The sequence below is a fragment of the Oreochromis niloticus genome, linkage group LG6, assembly GCF_001858045.2.
Source record: "Oreochromis niloticus isolate F11D_XX linkage group LG6, O_niloticus_UMD_NMBU, whole genome shotgun sequence".
Taxonomy (NCBI): domain Eukaryota; kingdom Metazoa; phylum Chordata; class Actinopteri; order Cichliformes; family Cichlidae; genus Oreochromis; species Oreochromis niloticus.
This window is the reverse complement of record NC_031971.2, coordinates 27,905,869-27,923,666: the sequence shown is the minus strand read 5'-3', so window position 1 is coordinate 27,923,666 and position 17,798 is coordinate 27,905,869. Positions and strand designations below refer to the sequence as shown.

Genomic DNA, 17,798 nt, shown 5'->3' with positions numbered 1-17,798 from the left:
CCCTGAACAGAAACACAAACCTGAACACGAATAACAGCGAGCAGAAAACAGATGACGGTTGGGCAGCAGGGAAACACACGGATGAGACATGGTGGATACACAGACGGACCAGCCAAACTACAAAGACAGAGGACGCGACTTAAATACACACAGAGAAACACAGGGAGATTACACACAGGTGGGGAACACAGCTGGGAATAATCAACCAGACGAGACAGAGGTAAAACTTAACACACTCACATGAGACGCAGACCTTCACGATAAAACAGGAAACGAGAACACTACAATAAAACGCAGACCTGACACTGAGAGACAGACAGACAGACACATGGAACCTGAACTAAACTAAACGTGCGATACAACCGAGAACAAATCCTTAAACATGACATAAAACAAAACACTGACAACATTAAATCATAACAATCAAGAAATGAATGCTTGCAAATTCCACTGTTAATGTAGTGCAGTTTGCACTGCTGTAACTTTACAGCAGGTGTTCATTGGCGGTGTTAGTAAGAGGTTGAGCATATAAAAGCTAATACTATAAAAAGTACAGTATTGTGGTAACACACTACATGAAACATAGTACAAAACAAAAGTGTTTTTCCTTTTCGACCTAATAATAAATAATATCATTAAATCTACTGAAAAGGAACTATTAGATAATGTTGAGTCATTTTTAGATATGTAGCAATGAAAATGTCTGCAACAGAGAGTTAAACACAAAGGGAGGAAAAGATAGGCACTGTGATGTTTACAAAGAGAAACTGCACCAATCAAATTTGGAGCTGGACTTTTACACCTTTCATTTCACACTGACATGTCAGAATAACTCAAGTAGCATTAACCGAAACTGTAAACAATCAAAGTTAAAAATTCTGTTCTTATTGTTCATGAAACTGTTCATATGGAGGAATGAAGGACTGGAAGCTTCCAGTTTAGTTTGTGACAAATGTCTTCACTTTTTTGGAGAAAGTTGTAAGCACTAGGGCCCTCATTTCATCCATCCATCTCAACACCCTGTTTGGCTTTTGTTGACCACTTTGAGCCTGTCTCTCCTTATTAGAACAGTTCATTTCCAGTATAAACCCATCAGGATTCCCCTTTGATGTTATTCCTCCTCGACTCCTTAAGAAGGTTTTTCCTACCCTTGGTCCTTTTATTCTTGCCGTTATTAACAGTACACTGACCTTTTGTAAATTTTTTTTTGGGCAATTCTTGCTGACAAAAACTGGCCTTGACCATTCTGTTTTGTTTCAGGGCCTGTCTCCAGGCTACCTTTCTTGTCTAAACTCCTACAAAAAATTGCCTTTACCCAACCGAAGTCCTTCCTGGGTGAATGTGCAATTCTGGAAGTGTTCCAGCCAGGACTAAAAACTCACCAAAGCAATCAGTATGTTTTATTATGGCTTTTTTAATGTTATATATTTTAGCAATAGATTCTGGTGACTGTGTGCTACTTGTGCTTTTGGACTGAACAGCTGCCTTTTAACGCTGTGTTCCTTGAGATCCGCGTGTCCAGGGTGGAGCAGTGGGTGGGCATCACTGGCTCAGCTCTCCAATAGTTTAGGACCCACCTTTCTGATAGAACCTTTACCTACACCTCTGCTGCCCTCCTCTGGCGGGATTACACAAGGCTCTATTCTTGGACCTGTCCTTTTCTATTTGTACCTGTTACTACTTGGAATAATTTTACAGAAAAATAATATTTGCTTCCATTATTATGCAGACGACTGTCAAATTTATTTTCCATTGATGCAAATTGCAGCATCCTCTCTCATCAGTGCTTTCATCACCAGGGAACTGCCTACTCAGCATACTGTCAAACTGATCATGGTGGAAGACGTTGAAGCTCCAGACTTTCTGTTGCATGTCCTCAGTGTGACCCTCCTTTCATGTGTGAAGACAACAGGCACACCATTGGACAACCTGCTGGTTCTAGTGTTCACAAGCAAATGTCAATCAAGCTGCACGGCTCTGCACAGGACCCACTAAAGGACGTCAGTCCCTCATGCCACCCTCACAGAGTCTTTTTCTGACAGTTTGGTACTGCTGGGTTTATACACTCATCCTTGCCCATCTCTTCTTGTGTAACAGGCTTAGTATCTCCTCAATAGGCCTGAAAGATTATGAATTTAACTGAGTTTCTCTTATACTGCTGTGATCGAGTGTTACCTTCATTTTTCTAGCACTTTATAATCATCTGTGGACCTGAAAGAGGAACCAAAACCTTAACAAACACCTGCAGGAAGAGTTGGAGAAATAATAGGAAATTCAACGTCAAATTCTTGAAATGAAACTTAATGTTAGTGTGAGTAATAGCAGTACTACAAACGAAAGATCTGCATTTGTGTCTCAAAATCAAACAGAGTTCATCTTTTCTTTCTAAGCAAGTGACTCAAATACTGGTGAGTACAGAACGAGCCACATGATCTCAAAACTTCACTTATACTGTAAGTGCTAAAATTGTACATTTTTTACAGTGGTTTGTTTTAATTATCTATTTTAAATTAAACTTAACTCTCATGAATGTTTCTCCTTCTTTTTTTAAGTCTCAGAAATGTTGTTGAATTCAAATTCAAAATCAGCTAATTTTTCTCTTAAAGTGATACTTTTTTCTGTCAGTTTACACGTGATGCATAGTGTTTTGTTTGCATTTGACAAGCAGACCTGATTTTTATGTTTTTGGAATTATATTGCATAGTTTGGATTTTACAACATTTGCTGTTGAAAAGATGCTGAGAAAGTGTTTTCCTTAAACGCTGAGCAACCACCTAGACCACATGGTGATATAAACCTTGAAAATGTAGCCAGAATTCCCTTTTTTAAGTTTCCTCCAGTGAATTATCAGAAAACACATCGAAAATACAGGGTACCGATACTTGTTTCTGTTCATCTGCGTCACCAACATTAAACTGGTGCAATTTATTAATATCCTGATATCCCATGATACTGATCCTCAAAGTATGCTATAGAAAAATCATGACACCAGTGTAGAATTCATTTGAATGTAATTTTTTCAATGCTGAAAATGCCAAGCTTCAGTCTCCTCCTCTATCCATATGAAGTTATGAGTGTTAAAAGTTGCTGCAAAAATCTTGAAACTTTAAGAGTGCCAAATTCCAGTTCACCCCCACTTACTTAAGAACCAGGAAGTGTGAAGTAAAAAAAAGAATATGCATGGCTTTATAAATATATTAAAGATATTTTACTGGAAAAAAAGGCTGAAGAGAGATGATGAATGATTTTCCATGAACTAAACTATGACTAGAATTAAAGAAGTGGTTATGAAACCAAACATAGTCACACTCTCATCTGAAACAGTGCAGGATAACATGACAAATATATAAACATAAACATGAAGTCCTGGGATTAACTTCTTAGACCTGATTGATATAACACAGTTCTAAAAATCTTAAAACTAGCTCGGGGTGAGTCCTCCAGTCAGGAGATTGTAGTGAACAGCAGCACTTTGTAACTAAGCTCTTCATGTAGAAACATAAAGTGAGTGTGCAGGTGATGTCTCTGAGTGGATTACTCTACTCTTAAATTATTTGATGTGATTCTGTGATTTTTGGACTCCATGCAACATAAGTTAGGCGTTATACCTTAAAGATATTTTCAAGTCCTTTGTCTCATCTGAAATTACTGTCATGGTCCTACTTCGACAGTTCTAAACCACTCACAGAAAATCTTTAGACTTTAACTTATCATGCTTTGACTTTTGTTCCCAGAGTGCAGACATGTTTGCTGCCAGTAAACTGCGATCTGAAGATCAGTTTCTGTGCTCCATCTGTCTGGATGTGTTCGCTGATCCAGTCACCACACCATGTGGACACAACTTCTGTAAGAAGTGTATCACTCAGCACTGGGATAGAAATGTTCCTTGTCAGTGCCCCATGTGCAAAGAGGCTTTCTACTGTAGACCTCTGTTGAAGGTTAACACTTTGTTCTCTGAGGTGGTTGCTCAGTTCAGAGACGAAACTCAACAGAAAGCCAAGAGGAGCAGCTCAGAGCAACAAGCTGCCAAACCAGGAGAAGTTCCCTGTGACGTCTGCACTGGAACCAGACTGAGGGCCCTGAAGTCCTGCCTGGTGTGTCTGACCTCCTACTGTGAGACTCACCTAGAACCTCACCTGACAATCAAAGGTCTGAAAAGACATCAGCTGATTGAGCCTGTGGAGAACCTGGAAGGCAGGATGTGTACGAAGCACGATAAACATCTGGAGCTGTTCTGTAAAACCGATCAGACAAGTGTTTGCATGCTTTGCTCTGTTTTAGACCACAAGACTCATGAGTTTGTTCCTCTGAGAGAAGAATCCGAAGAAAAGAAGACAGAGCTGAGGAAGATGGATGATGAAATTCAGGAAATGATCGAGAAGAGACGACAGAAGATTCAGGAGATCAATGAGTCAGTGAAGATGAGTAAAGATGCTGCAGACAAAGAGAAAACAGAAGGTGTTCAGATCTTCACTGTTCTGAAGGAGTTTATTGAGAAAGACCTGAAGAAGGTCATAAAGGAGATAGAAGACAAACAGGAAACAACAGAGAAACAGGCTGAAGGTCTCATCAAGGAGCTGGAAGAGGAAATCTCAGAGCTGAAGAAGAGGAGCTCTGAGGTGAAGAATCTAATATGGTCTGAAGACCACCTCCACTTTATTCAAAGCTTCTCATCTCTGAAAGCTGTTCCACCTGCCAAGGACTGCACAGAGGTCATCGTCCTTCCACCAACATATGAGGGGACTGTGATAAGGGTTGTGGCTCAGCTGGAGGAGACACTCAGGATGGAAATGAGGAAGCTGTTTGAGGCTGAGCTGAGGAGGGTCCAGCAGTATGCTGTGGATGTGAGTCTTGATCCTGATACAGCACATCCTGAGCTCATCTTGTCTGATGATGGAAAACAAGTGAATCATGGAGATGAAAAGCAAAATCTTCCAGACAGCCCAGAGAGATTTTCTTACTGTGTTTGTGTTTTAGGAAAGCAGAGTTTCTCTTCAGGCAGATTTTACTATGAGGCTCAAGTTAAAGGAAAGACTGACTGGGAATTGGGAGTGGCCAGAGAGTCGATCAACAGGAAGACAATAATGACTCTTAGTCCCGAGGACGGATTCTGGACTGTAGTGCTGAGAAATGGAAATGAGTACAAAGCTCTCGATGATCATGATGTCTGTATCTGTCGTCCGTCTGCTCCTGATAAAGTGGGAGTGTTTGTAGATTATGAGGAGGGTGTGGTTTCCTTTTATGATGTAGATGCAGCAGCTCTTATCTACTCCTTTACTGGCTGCTCCTTCACTGAGAAACTCTACCCATACTTCAATCCCTGTAATAACGACAATGGTAAAAACTCTGCACCTCTCCTCATCACTCCCATTAATCACACTGAGTAGAAAAATGATTTGACATGTAAGCGGTTTGTGTTAAGAACACATTCGTTGGTGACACTGATTGATTTGGTCTTCTTTTCTTCTCTGATTCTGATTGATTTCTTTGTGTTATTATGTCGTATTCATCGTAAATTGAGCTTAACGTTTGAGTGATGCTGATTTTGACTGAGTCAAAATAGTCTTTTAATTTCTTTTCTAATAACAAAACATTTTTATTCCTTATTAAAAGATAAATATAAGAATACATTTTATCAATATACAAATGAAAAATTGGATTATGTGCTGCTTCCCTGAGTAATTATCATCAACTAGGAACACTGGGATAAGTGCATCTTTGGATCCAGACATGCTCATCCTTTCTCCAACCTCTCCTCACAAAAGACAAGAACAAAATCAACATTAGCTCAGAGAAGGTTAACTAGCTCAGTATAGCTGAAGTAGGCTGATTACAGTTTTGTGATTTTTACTATTTGATTTTGGTTTTGCTTTGCTCTCGCTAAATTGCTTTAATAAAATTTCCTGCATTTGAAGTCTAAATTGTGGACATTCGCTCCTTAACTGATATATTTCAAATAAATGTAGAACAATCAAATACAAAAAGGCACATTTAAAATAACAGACTCTTACTTGAAAAAAATGACAATGTGTTTTTTTCCTTGTTTTTTTCTTTTGGTCATGCCTGTGATGATGTTATTCACTCATAAAGGATAAATAAATTGTGTTTGCACCACAAATCCACAAAAAGCAAAAGATCTGCAAGTATGACAAAATATTCTCTCAACCATTTAGTGGTAAACAGGGAGGACTGCCAATGTTTATAAATGAAAGTCTTTATTGTATTCTTACGAGGTATTTAAAAATTAAACTATCCACATTATCAGCAACTCCCATCTTTCATCCATAATTTTTTATCACAGTGCCATTCAGCAGAGTTTACTAGTTAGAGACTCTAATTATTGTTAGTTCACCACTCAAACTCATTCAGTAGTTCAAGAATCTGGAGACATAATATTTGCAAACATAATTAAAAAAAAAAAACCCCATTAATTATGGACAAGGTGATAAAGAAATTCCTCTTCCAGAGAAGACACTTACTTCTCCTCTTTCCTTCAGAACTTTTCCTCAGTAATTTTATCACACAGCAAGTAAGTAAATGCAACAATCTGTTCAATCATCATGCACCCATTTTCCTGACATTAAACATCTAATCACAAATCAAACCAACCACAAGATGGCGACTCATAACATCACTTCTTTAACACCCAGGTTTTGATACTTTCTTTTAGACAGGGTGGATTATTTTATTATTCAATGATGGATACCATTTCAATTGAAAAACAACAAAATGAATTAGAAATTAAAACTGATTGCTATTCTAACAAATGAGCAGCTCAAATACAAACACTTTTAATAAGGTGTAGCTCAAACTTTTTGGGGAAAGCTGCATTCCTCTGAGCAGAAACCAACACAACCCAGAAAGCTTTTAAAAAATAATTAATTGAGTCTTTACAAATTTTGAATTTGGAGGTAGAATCAATATTTGTCAAAAATATCCAAAGTGCAAAAATTTTAAACACATTTATCTCTTCATACATTTACTGTTATTGTAACAGTAAATGTTCTTTTGCTTTAGACAGTAGAATATAAAACTAATAAATCTGAGAGTAGAGTAGGGCTTCATAAAATGAAAGTGGTACAGTAGATATTTACTGTCACTGTCATGAAAAACTAGGAAACAACCATTTGAACATGCTGTTAGAATACCTTTCTATTTTACACTTGTTCATTGGCTCAAAAGCTAAATTGTGACAAATTACAGTTTTTAGGCAAGTTACTTGAACAGCTTTGTGCCGCTCCCTGTAAAATCAGTCAAATCTGAGGTTGCCACTGGACCTTTTCAAAATCAGAGGATTTGTTTGTTGTTTGTACGACAGTTTTAACCTTCATACTGTAAGAAACAAAGACTATCCAGAATTTTTCATTTTTTAACTCCCCCACACTTTTTAAGGCAGAAAAAGAACACATTTAATGATTTTTTTTTTAAGTAAATTAATAAACCAAAACTATAAGTCTCAGTTTTTGAATCTAAAATCATGCATTTATTCTTCCTGGCAAACATCATGAGCAGATATCGTAGTTTCAATAGCAGATTTCACTGCTTTAATGACTGTGATGCATAACAGGAGCAAGTATTAGTTCCCTGGATGGTCATCTTCTTTCTCAGTACTCAAAGGAGAAAAGTTGAACAAATGCTTTTTGGGTGAACTTTAAAGGGTTGTATCACAATGGGCAGGGTGAAAATTTGCCAAGGGTGGGTGGCAAATTTGGCTAAAGCCACTTTGCTATCCCACTCCCACCGAAAAAGTAAAGCCACAATTGTAAAAGTTGTTTAATATCTGACATATTGTGGAGTCAAATAAATAAACAAACAGGAGAGACATTTTTTCTGGGTGCAAAAGTGCAATGAACTCACCACTCACTGGGACAGCTGACTCTGAGTGCAACACATTTTTATTTGCTATGCAGTGTTTTAATCATGCTTTAGATTAGCTACATAAGCTGATTAATGACCTCTTTCTAGTTTTAAAGAAATATGAGGGGTACTTCCCAAAATCTGAGCTGCATTCCTCAGTCAAACTGGTTGCCACGATTGCTCCACAAAACTGCAGTTTACCGAATAATTAAATTGAGCTTGCACTACAATAACTTTTGTGAACTTTTGTCCACTTATTACTTTGAAGGATCAGTCATTTCTAGCATAACCCACCGTGAACTGAAACTGCTGTATTAACATTTCTGCATTTATCCTAAATGTAGAATTAAAGAAAAGCTGAGACATCATGAATTATCTCAGTTGTAGCTGAGAAGTCAGTTAAACCTCAAAAGGTTGTTTCTTGCCTATTCAGGTTAAAGTACTAGTATGAACTGTGTCATGCCACAATCTAAAGAAACTCAAGAATAGATGAGAAAAAAAGTCATTCAGTCTGGAAAAGGGCTACAACGCAATTTCAAAAGCTTTGGGACACCCTCAAACTGTGGTGAGAGACATTTCCCACAAATAGAGAACCCTATCCAGGAGGTCACAGAAGAATCCAGTACAATAGCCGCTGTGGCTGAAAACCACAGGTTTGTCCCAAATCTTAATATGATAATTTAGATCAGATCTCTAATCCCAAAACCTAACCAAGGAAAAATGGCAGATTAGCCTGGGTAAAAGAACGAAAGTTGAGGCACACAACGATGTGTGCCGCTGGTAAAGTTTCTGGGCTGCTTTTCCTCATAACAGCCATCCCCCAAGATTTTCTCCATTAAAGCAATGCATTGTCCGGGATTGCAACATCTAGTCTTTTTACTGAATGACAAGAATGGACTATGGTGACTGTGGCTGTGACACAAAAACTGTGAGTCACAAAGTGTTTGTATTGTATTGTGGCGGAGGTGTGGTCCCTGGATCAGCTGCAGGGGAGGGGTATTGCAGTAAGCTCAAGGGGGCGTTGCCAGGGAGGTTGGAGGGACAGGTGATGGTGATTGTCCTGATGAGACTTTTCCTTTATATTGTGAGTCTGTGTGTGCTGGAAGCTGACTGGAAAGTTGGTGGACGGGGGTGCAGAAGTGTAGAACTATATGTGTCAGAAGGTCTCCTTGTATTTCAGGTTCATTGTTATAATTTTAGTGGTAATTTCCTTATGCATCCATAGGTTTTCACTATGTTCTCACTGTTTGCTGATGGTGTCACATGCTTTTACGACAGTCCAGCTAAGAGTCCGAGGAGCACTAAGCACATTTTTTCCATGAGTGCGGGGGAGTAGTGATTTCTAGCCGTGTGCGTTCCTGCTCAAAAGTGAGTCAGAACCTCTCTAGCTCTAAGAGTCAATTCCAAAATTTATAGGATGGATATGCAGACATTCCTGCTCTCTGCCTGTGGCACTGTGAGATTTTATGTTGTAATTTCCAATCTGAAAAGCAATGATTGGTATCCTCCCTGTTTTCTTGTTATTTAGAACCACACACGTATGCGTGGACTTACGATCCGCTGATTCATTGATTACTTTTAAAAAACAGCTGAAAACACATCTTTTTAAAATTGCTTTTTGCTAACTTTGTTTGTATTTTGTCTTTTTAATCTGTTATATCTTGTAAAGCACTTTGTGATCTCTATCTAGAAATGTGCCATATAAATAAAATTTTACTTACTTACTTACGCACCCCCATACTCTCACTGAGTATGCCAATTGCTGTACTATTGGCCTGCTGTTCAATCAGTTAATGCTCATTAAAGTATATCTGGAAAGCACTCTCTGTGCCCCACTCTCTGACCGGACTCCTTGTCCTGAGGAAGCTATCGCACTGGCATCCTAGAGATAACTCTCTAACAATATGTGTGCAACTGCAATAAACATACCGGAAAAGTGGTCACAATAACAGTGTGTGGGTCCCAGTCATTACATGTATTATTTTACTCTTCTGAACTTCTCAGTGTTTACCACATTTTTTCTGACCACCTGATATTTCCTCTGTGCTTGTACAGCCTTGATCCATGATTTGAATCTGCATTGTTAACTCAGTTGGGTGTTCAGATATCTGAAGTGAACAGCATTTTGTGAGTTTCTGAATTTGCAAGTTGTAGTTCCGAATATCCACTAACACAAGTGGTTTTCTATTAAACAGGAAACTGCTATTTAAACTATTAAAACTCAATACAAACAAGTTCCAGCTGTAGCCTGTACTATGAAGAATGATCAGTAAAACCAGAGTACTACTGAAAACCCAGCATTAATCCCGAAGTTAATGCTTTAGTTTAAGCTTCCTGTATGCACAATTTTTGTTTTTACAAAATTGTTATCCTGGAAAAAATTCTCTTTCCGTATTTTCAATGTTAAATTATTTTATTTTAAACTTTGGCTGAAGTACAGTCAAAAGCTTTCATTTACTATTCACTATGATTAACTTTCTTTCCTCCTACATGTCACAATAAGTGGTATTACTGCAGCTTGGACGCAATCAGAAACCACTGTAGCTCAGCTTTTATTATCATTATGGTAACCTAGCATGCTGCTATCAAAATGATTAAATAGTTTTTCACTCATGCCGTCTACTGTCTGCTCCACAACTATGCGTGAAGAGTAAAAAAACCCCACTGTGACTGCAAATAACATTTTGTATTCCAATGACTCTCACTTTGATCCAAAATAAAACCAGTGCAGATAAATCAGATGACTAACACTACTGCTTTAATTGTCTCAACTGTGTTTATCACTGATGTATATAAGTTTACTGAATAATAATATTCAGTAAACTTATATACTTGGATGCATTTATTGATTGTTGGGTACTTGCAAGAAAAAAGAAAAAAATAGGGATAAGGTTGATGAACCATACCATCTTTAAGCTAGGTTAAGCAGCAACGTGATGATTGGTGAGCAGGAGTATGGCTTTATGCCAAGAAAAAGCACTACAGGCTGATGTTTGCTGTGAGAGTGCTTCTCTCAGTATAGAGAAAGTCAGAAGAGGTGCACTGCGTTTTTTATGAATTTAGAAAAAACATTAGAGGAGCTGTGGTATTGCACGAAGTCAGAAGTGGCAGAGAAGAACAAAGGGTAATGTGGGACATGCCTGAGGTCAGTGAGATAGTCGTGAGGAGTAGAATGGGAGTGACAGATGGGTTAAAGGTGGGCGTGGAGGACATCAGAGATCTACTCTGAGCCCCTTCTTGTTTGCGGTTGTGATGGACAAGTTGACAAATGAGGTCAGGCAGAAGTCTCTGTGAACTATGATGTTTGCAGACGACACTTATCTGTAGTGAGAGCAGGACCAGGTGGAAGAGACTATTGAGAGGTGGAGCCATGCTCTAGAGAGAAGAGGAATGAAAGTAAGACAGAATGAGTGAGGATAAGATAAGATAAGATAAGATAAGATAAGATAACCTTTATTAGTCCCACACGTGGGAAATTTGTTTTGTCACAGCAGGAAGTGGACAGTGCAAAAGTTATGAAGCAAAAATTAGAATAAAATAAAATAGATAGATAGATAGAAAGAGTAGAGGTCATAAAGGTAGATGAGTTTAAATACCTGGGTTTAACAATTCAGAGTGAGTGGAGATTAGTGTCAGGTGGGATTTGGGACAGATGGATAGCAGGAAGCGTGAAAGGGAAGGTTTACAAGATGGCAGCAGGCCTACTGTGATGTATGGTTTAGGTTATGGTTTTTGCACTAACAAAAACATGGGAGGCAGAGCTGTATATGTTAAGATTTTCACTAGGACTAGGATGAACAGTATTAGAAATAAATACATGAGAGCAAAAACTTGGGTTGAGTTTTGCATTTTTGCACAGCACACTGAGAGGATTTCTTCCAAAATGTTCAGTCTTTCCTTAATAAATGAGTCAGGTGGAGTAAAACAAGTCCAAATTGTCAACATTTTAATGATTAAATTGTAAATACAGATGGAAAGTTTATGATAACAGAATATTTTTCTATAAGATGAGAATTTTTGAGCATGGGATTGTTGAGCAAGTTTTTTAATCTAACGGGTCTTAAAATTGTCAAAGATCGTGGATATAGTAACAAAAGACATTCTTGACTTAGAAAGCAAAGCAAAAACCCTTTAAACTTGTTTCCATCTAAGACTATGTCCACACGTACACGGGTATTTTTGTAAGTGGAGATTTTCCGTTTTCGTTTTTTAAAAAAAAATCTCATCCACGCGTGCATTTTTGTAAAATATCTCCGTGATATAATCCTACCTGTGTAGAAATGTTGGCCAATCAGAAGTCTAGAACCTTGGGAGGGAAAGCGTAAACAAAGATGGTGCATAGAAGGAGAAATGAGTCCTATGTGTGGACAGACAGTGAGGTGGAATTATTCCTCAATATTATACTTAGGTTGTGAGAGCGTCTGTGTTGAATGTAAAAGCCACATCCGAAGTTCACTCTGACGCCTCTGTTTTTCTAAATGGAGGGAAAGTAACGGCGTGTGTTTATGTAAGCGTGTAAAAACTGCAGATCTGACGTTAAAAAAGGCGCACACCTTTGACGTTGCGTGGCTAAATCTCCATTTTGCTCGTCCACATGTAAATGCAAAAACTGAGTTTTCGATAATCTCCACCCTGGCAGGAGTTTTTAAAAATCTCAGTTTTCAGTGGACAAAAGGCCCAAACGCATAGAAAAAGCTGCGTTTTCAAAAATACCCGTGTATGTGTGGACATAGCCTAAGTGTCCACTGTTTTCTGTTCAGGTTCATTTCGGGAGTTCATCTCATGGCTCTGTGTTCTGCACTATTTGTTGGGCATGGATGTTAATTTATGGAGAAACTCTCTTCTCACATATCCAGAATTTTTCAATGGAACATGGTGCATCATTCCAGCTGTTTTCTGAGTTGTAAAATCTTATTTCTCCACAGTTTTCAATTCTGCCACCATTTGGTTCCCCACTTTTCCAGTAGCTGAAATACAGATACAATTATACGGGTTAAACTCAACAGATCAGTCAGTCTTTTATTTTTAGTAACATGATATGAATTAAATTAAGTTAGTTAATGTACTTGATGACATAAGAAGACTTTATGGACAAGAGAGGAATTTAATTTTTATTTCAACCTTGTGGTCATGCGAGTCCCATCCACCCATTTCCATGTCCCGTCTGTCTCAGAGTCAGTCAGTCCAATCCACAAAGACTTCTTGAACTGGTTAGCAAAATTCTAGTTGAAAGACAAGTAAGTATAAATATACAGAACATAAAGTGATGTGTCAGTGCATTCTCTGATTGTGTGAATGCCGTGAGGCATTCTTTACCTGTTTTCAGCAAAAAATTCTGCTGATTCACCTCTTTCAGTATAATTTTCAGCTTTTTCACCTCTTTTCAGCACAATTTTCAGGCTCCTTATCTCTTTTTTGCTGAACATTCAGCATTTTCACCTCTTTTCAGCACAATTTAGCTTCTTCTGCACAGTGTACAGTTTTTCTCTCATCATATCTTTGTTTGACACCAGAATTGGTTTGGCTTAGTGGGATGAGCAGCCGCTGTGACATCCGGTGGCAAAGGTTCGAATCCTACATGCTCTATCTGATGGCATATTACTATGCCCTCCACCTCACATATCCAAAGTGCATTTCCACGCTGCTGTCTGTCTTGCAAACTGAAATACTCAAAGACTCCATCCATGACCGAGATTCAACCCCCTCTTACAGGAAGGCTCTTGGTGAGTGGAAGTCATTCATTGAGTGAGTCTCTCAGATGACAGACTCCATCTGCCTTGTTTATCAGTCTCAGTGTTAGTCAGTGAGGTTGTTTTTCTTTTCTTTTTTTTCTCTAGAAAAGTTGTTCAAATGTAAAACACATGTTTGTTTGTGTGGTCGTTAAACTTGTTCTTCTAAAATGTTATGTAATATAGTATTTGCAATAGTGATTGTTTTAAGCTTCAGCAAAATTTATTTTTGATACCAGCCATGTTATACTGTTATTATTCATGTTAAGAGCACTTGGCCATGTTACACCCTGCTGAAATGTATAATTTTAGACATGATTCTACTGACCCAATAAAGCGCAAAAACTAAGAGTGCTTTTGCTGTCTTAATTTAAGATAAATTCCCTTATTTTTAGTAGCTTTTTGAAGAGATGGTGTCTTATTCTCAGGAATTTTGGCTGATTATTGTTCTCAGACTCGAAACATAATTCTTATAGTTAGCTCAATCAAGAAAGAAACAATTCAGATTTAAGAAAATTTGTCCTATAGTAAGGTGTTTTTTTTTTATGTGAAAAATCTAAATTAAGGTGTAGAATCTTAAAGTAAGCAAATAATTCTTGAAAACAGCTTGTTCAAGAAAGCATAATACTCATTTTAGGTACAGATTTTCTAAATATCAAAGTGTCTTTTACTTATAATAAGTCACATTTTCTTGAATTAAGCATACATTTTAGACAATTTTGTCTAGTTAAAAGGCATATGGCAGTTAGGTTAATTTGCTAGTTTTAAGAATTCTAGTCAAGCAACTTTTGCTTACCCCATTGGCAGATTTTTTTGCTCAAAACAAGAAAATTTTGTCAGATTTAAGAATATTTGGCTTGTTTCAAGTATAGCTGTTTTTGCAGTGCAGTTGCTGCCCATCTTCCCTGCTTGCATGTAAGCTGCTTTCTTAACACTGCTTAGTGTACCTTTTGAAATACAACAGTTTTCAGCAAAGAGTTTAGCTTCTACACAGTGTTTTCAGCAGGTTGTTCTCCTTCTTCTGCTGTTTTCAGATTCCACTACACGGCATTCACACTGCATTTTCGCAGGAAATGCAACTTTTTCTAGTTTCATTCAATGTTTTATTCTGAACATAATACATTTTATTATGTTTGAACACACACACACACCTGTTGTTCTCGGCTTTTGATAATCATCAGGTCTGCACCTTTTTGAAGACAGTCTTGTCTGCTTTCTTCCCAGGATTTCCTCACCGAAGACACTAGATACAAACTATTACTGAAGGCCACCCAGTTTTCTCGACAATCTGTTTAAGAAAAACACAAGGAGTGTGTAAGAAATATATATTTTATCAACTGATTTTGCCTGAGTCAGCAACTGTTACTGAACATTGAAAATAAGGAGAGACTCGAGGTTTTGTCCAAAGTCCACTTCTCAGAAGGTTTCATGGTGCTTTAGTAATTTCTAGCATAACACACACTGTGAACTGAAACTGCGGTATTAAAATTTCTGTCATTGGTTCGGTGTCTTTCACAACTAAATATGGAAATAAAAAACAGCTGAGACATACTGGTTGAAGTTGAAGATAAAAATGAAGATAATTTTTTTTTTCTTGTCTACATGGATTAAAGCACCAGTATGAACTATATCTAAATAGACTTTTAACGTATGAAATATTCATATATTCACATTAAGCTCAATTTACATTTAATTCTAGGTTTCACTGAGGCTTTCTTTTTCAATAGTATGGAACTGTCCAGATGTTAATATGGTGGAAGGGATACTGAATTTCACTTATCAAGTTTTAACCAGTATCGTTAACGCTGTGTTTCAATAATGCATTAAATGAGAAAAAAACAACAACAACACTGTCATGTACTTGAGTGTTAACTTCAAATGTAGAGGCAAAAATTTCTGTACGAGATAAAATGGAAACAAATAGTTACCTTGAAGCTTTCTCTGAAGATTGTCTCTATTTTTGGTCATGTCTTCAAATCTTGTCTGGAGCTGGTCTCTCTCTTTAACTTTGTTGTTGTAACTGGTCAGCAATTGGTTCTTTTCAGTTTTCAAGTTGTTGTAACTGGTCAGTAACTGTTCTCGTTCGGTTTTCAAGTTGTTGTAACTGGTCAGCAATTGGTCCTTTTCAGTTTTCAGGTTGTTGTAACTGGTCAGTAACTGTTCTCGTTCGGTTGTCAGGTTGTTGTAACTGGTCAGCAATTGGTCCTTTTCAGTTTTCAGGTTGTTGTAACTGGTCAGTAACTGTTCTCGTTCGGTTGTCAGGTTGTTGTAACTGGTCAGCAATTGGTCCTTTTCAGTTTTCAGGTTGTTGTAACTGGTCAGTAACTGTTCTCGTTCGGTTGTCAGGTTGTTGTAACTGGTCAGTAATTGGTTCTTTTCAGTTTTCAGGTTGTTGTAACTGGTCAGTAACTGTTCTCGTTCTGTTGTCAGGTTGTTGTAACTGGTCAGTAATTGGTCCTTTTCAGTTTTCCGGTTGTTGTAACTGGTCAGTAACTGTTCTCGTTCGGTTGTCAGGTTGTTGTAACTGGTCAGTAATTGGTCCTTTTCAGTTTTCAGGTTGTTGTAACTGGTCAGTAACTGTTCTCGTTCGGTTGTCAGGTTGTTGTAACTGGTCAGCAATTGGTCCTTTTCAGTTTTCAGGTTGTTGTAACTGGTCAGTAACTGTTCTCGTTCGGTTGTCAGGTTGTTGTAACTGGTCAGCAATTGGTCCTTTTCAGTTTTCAGGTTGTTGTAACTGGTCAGTAACTGTTCTCGTTCGGTTGTCAGGTTGTTGTAACTGGTCAGCAATTGGTCCTTTTCAGTTTTCAGGTTGTTGTAACTGGTCAGTAACTGTTCTCGTTCGGTTGTCAGGTTGTTGTAACTGGTCAGTAATTGGTCCTTTTCAGTTTTCAGGTTGTTGTAACTGGTCAGTAACTGGTTTCTCTCGCAGGTCACGTTGTTGTAAAGCCTGTGTAGCAACACTGTGTCCATTTCACCAGGAGATTTGCCTTGGGAGACTGTAGGACATGCCAATATCAAATAAAAAACATTGCTTGTGAGGTTTTTAAATTACATATTTCTTGTACTCACAGAGAAAAAACACAATTATGAGTCCAATCAGGAGGAAAAGACACAGCAGACCCAGAAGAATCACAGCAGCCCTGCAGTAACTCTTCTTTACAAATTCAGAACCTGAAGGTAGAAGTTAATATTTGTTACATGTCTAAAGGTGAAGAATATTTATATCCTTATATAGTTTATCGTAACAGAAAGTACTATTTTCTCTACAAAGTAATTTGTGAACTTCTGCTCTTGAAATCAACATCTGACCAGAAAGAAGCAAACTTGTTTCTGGGTGATTATGGCTGTGACACAAATACTGTGATTGTCACACAGTGTTTTATTGTATCATTTTCTCTTTTGAACTTAGAATCCAACAACCACAGACCACAGTATAAATTAAAACTAACACTGAAACTAATAAAAACCAAAGTTTTTTGGTTTATTAAACTATAAAAACTGAGTTGAAATAATCACACACATGTGTTTGAGCCTGTCCTGAATTGAAAACAAAAATTAAAATTTAATCAAAGTTATGGGCTAAGGGCCACCTGTCAACTATTCATTTCAGCACAATCAAATAAAGATAAAAAAAATACCTTAAAATATAAATCTTTAAAAGTAAAAACAAAACATCCAAAACTACAGTAACTTTGCAGCAAACCGGACCCTACATCTGCCTGGTATTAGTTTTACTTTTTGTTTTATTTGTGCACAATAATTCATCAACATATCAATGTAGTATCTAAATCTAATATGTTTACTTGTTTTTGTTTATTACCTGGGAGTCCAAGTCCAGTCGTTTCACATTGCACAGTTTGACTCACTTCATCATCGATAGAATTGTCTTCTGAAGTTTCTACCAGCCTTCTCAACTTTACGTTGCTACCTGATACGTCCTCCATGCCCATATAGGCTTGATCCATGATTTTATTTGTATTGCTGGTTCAGTTGGGTCCTTATATATCTGAGGCAATCTGCATTTTGTGAGCATGTGAACTGTGTAAAAATCCACTGGCACAAGCAATTCTTTATTTAACAGGAAACTGAGAGCTAGAGGAATGAAATTGTCATGCTGCTTTCATTTCCCTGAATCCTGACACACCTCAGGACTGTGGTTGGGTTATGACTGCATTTGTCTTTGCTTTTGAATACACAGACAACAGTTACTAC

The 17,798-nt window shown here is 37.7% G+C and overlaps 2 protein-coding genes across 5 annotated transcripts; one reads left to right on the top strand and one right to left on the bottom strand.

Moving 5' to 3' along the window:
- The first annotated feature begins 174 nt into the window (after positions 1-174).
- Positions 175-5,914, top strand: LOC109202407 (E3 ubiquitin-protein ligase TRIM39-like). 3 transcript variants are annotated; one of them, XM_025907833.1, is made up of 4 exons: positions 175-220; positions 1,261-1,393; positions 1,800-2,000; positions 3,735-5,914. In XM_025907833.1, exons 3-4 carry the CDS (start codon positions 1,896-1,898, stop codon positions 5,385-5,387), a joined length of 1,758 nt encoding a protein of 585 aa, XP_025763618.1. In that variant the 5' UTR covers positions 175-220; positions 1,261-1,393; positions 1,800-1,895; the 3' UTR covers positions 5,388-5,914. The 3 variants fall into 3 exon arrangements, with proteins under 3 accessions (XP_025763618.1, XP_025763616.1, XP_019215241.1); XM_025907831.1 differs by lacking the exon at positions 175-220 and having other exon boundaries at positions 305-1,393; XM_019359696.2 differs by lacking the exon at positions 175-220 and having other exon boundaries at positions 306-1,393; positions 1,800-2,408.
- A 5,863-nt stretch (positions 5,915-11,777) lies between these two features.
- On the bottom strand, positions 11,778-17,636 carry LOC109194520 (C-type lectin domain family 4 member M). Of its 2 annotated transcripts, XM_019359691.2 has the most exons (6): positions 17,407-17,636; positions 16,656-16,757; positions 15,515-16,582; positions 14,738-14,874; positions 12,979-13,079; positions 11,778-12,824 (listed from the first exon to the last, which is right to left on the bottom strand). In XM_019359691.2, the coding sequence occupies exons 1-6, from the start codon at positions 17,549-17,551 to the stop codon at positions 12,683-12,685; spliced, it is 1,695 nt and encodes a 564-aa protein (XP_019215236.1). In that variant the 5' UTR covers positions 17,552-17,636; the 3' UTR covers positions 11,778-12,682. The 2 variants fall into 2 exon arrangements, with proteins under 2 accessions (XP_019215236.1, XP_019215237.1); XM_019359692.2 differs by lacking the exon at positions 16,656-16,757 and having other exon boundaries at positions 17,407-17,635.
- Between the last annotated feature and the right edge of the window lie 162 nt (positions 17,637-17,798).

What these genes read in the sequence shown, in the direction of transcription:
- LOC109194520 (XM_019359691.2), bottom strand. Translation starts at nt 17,551, where the DNA reads ATGGATCAAGCCTATATGGGCATGGAGGACGTATCAGGTAGCAACGTA. An exon ending in TCTTCAGAGAAAGCTTCAAG is followed by an intron (nt 14,875 to 15,514) that starts GTAACTATTTGT and finishes TTTCTTAAACAG; the next exon opens with ATTGTCGAGAAAACTGGGTG. An exon ending in TCAAAAGCCGAGAACAACAG is followed by an intron (nt 13,080 to 14,737) that starts GTGTGTGTGTGT and finishes TCTTTCAACTAG; the next exon opens with AATTTTGCTAACCAGTTCAA.
- LOC109202407 (XM_025907833.1), top strand. Translation starts at nt 1,896, where the DNA reads ATGTGTGAAGACAACAGGCACACCATTGGACAACCTGCTGGTTCTAGT. An exon ending in CACAGGACCCACTAAAGGAC is followed by an intron (nt 2,001 to 3,734) that starts GTCAGTCCCTCA and finishes TTTTGTTCCCAG; the next exon opens with AGTGCAGACATGTTTGCTGC.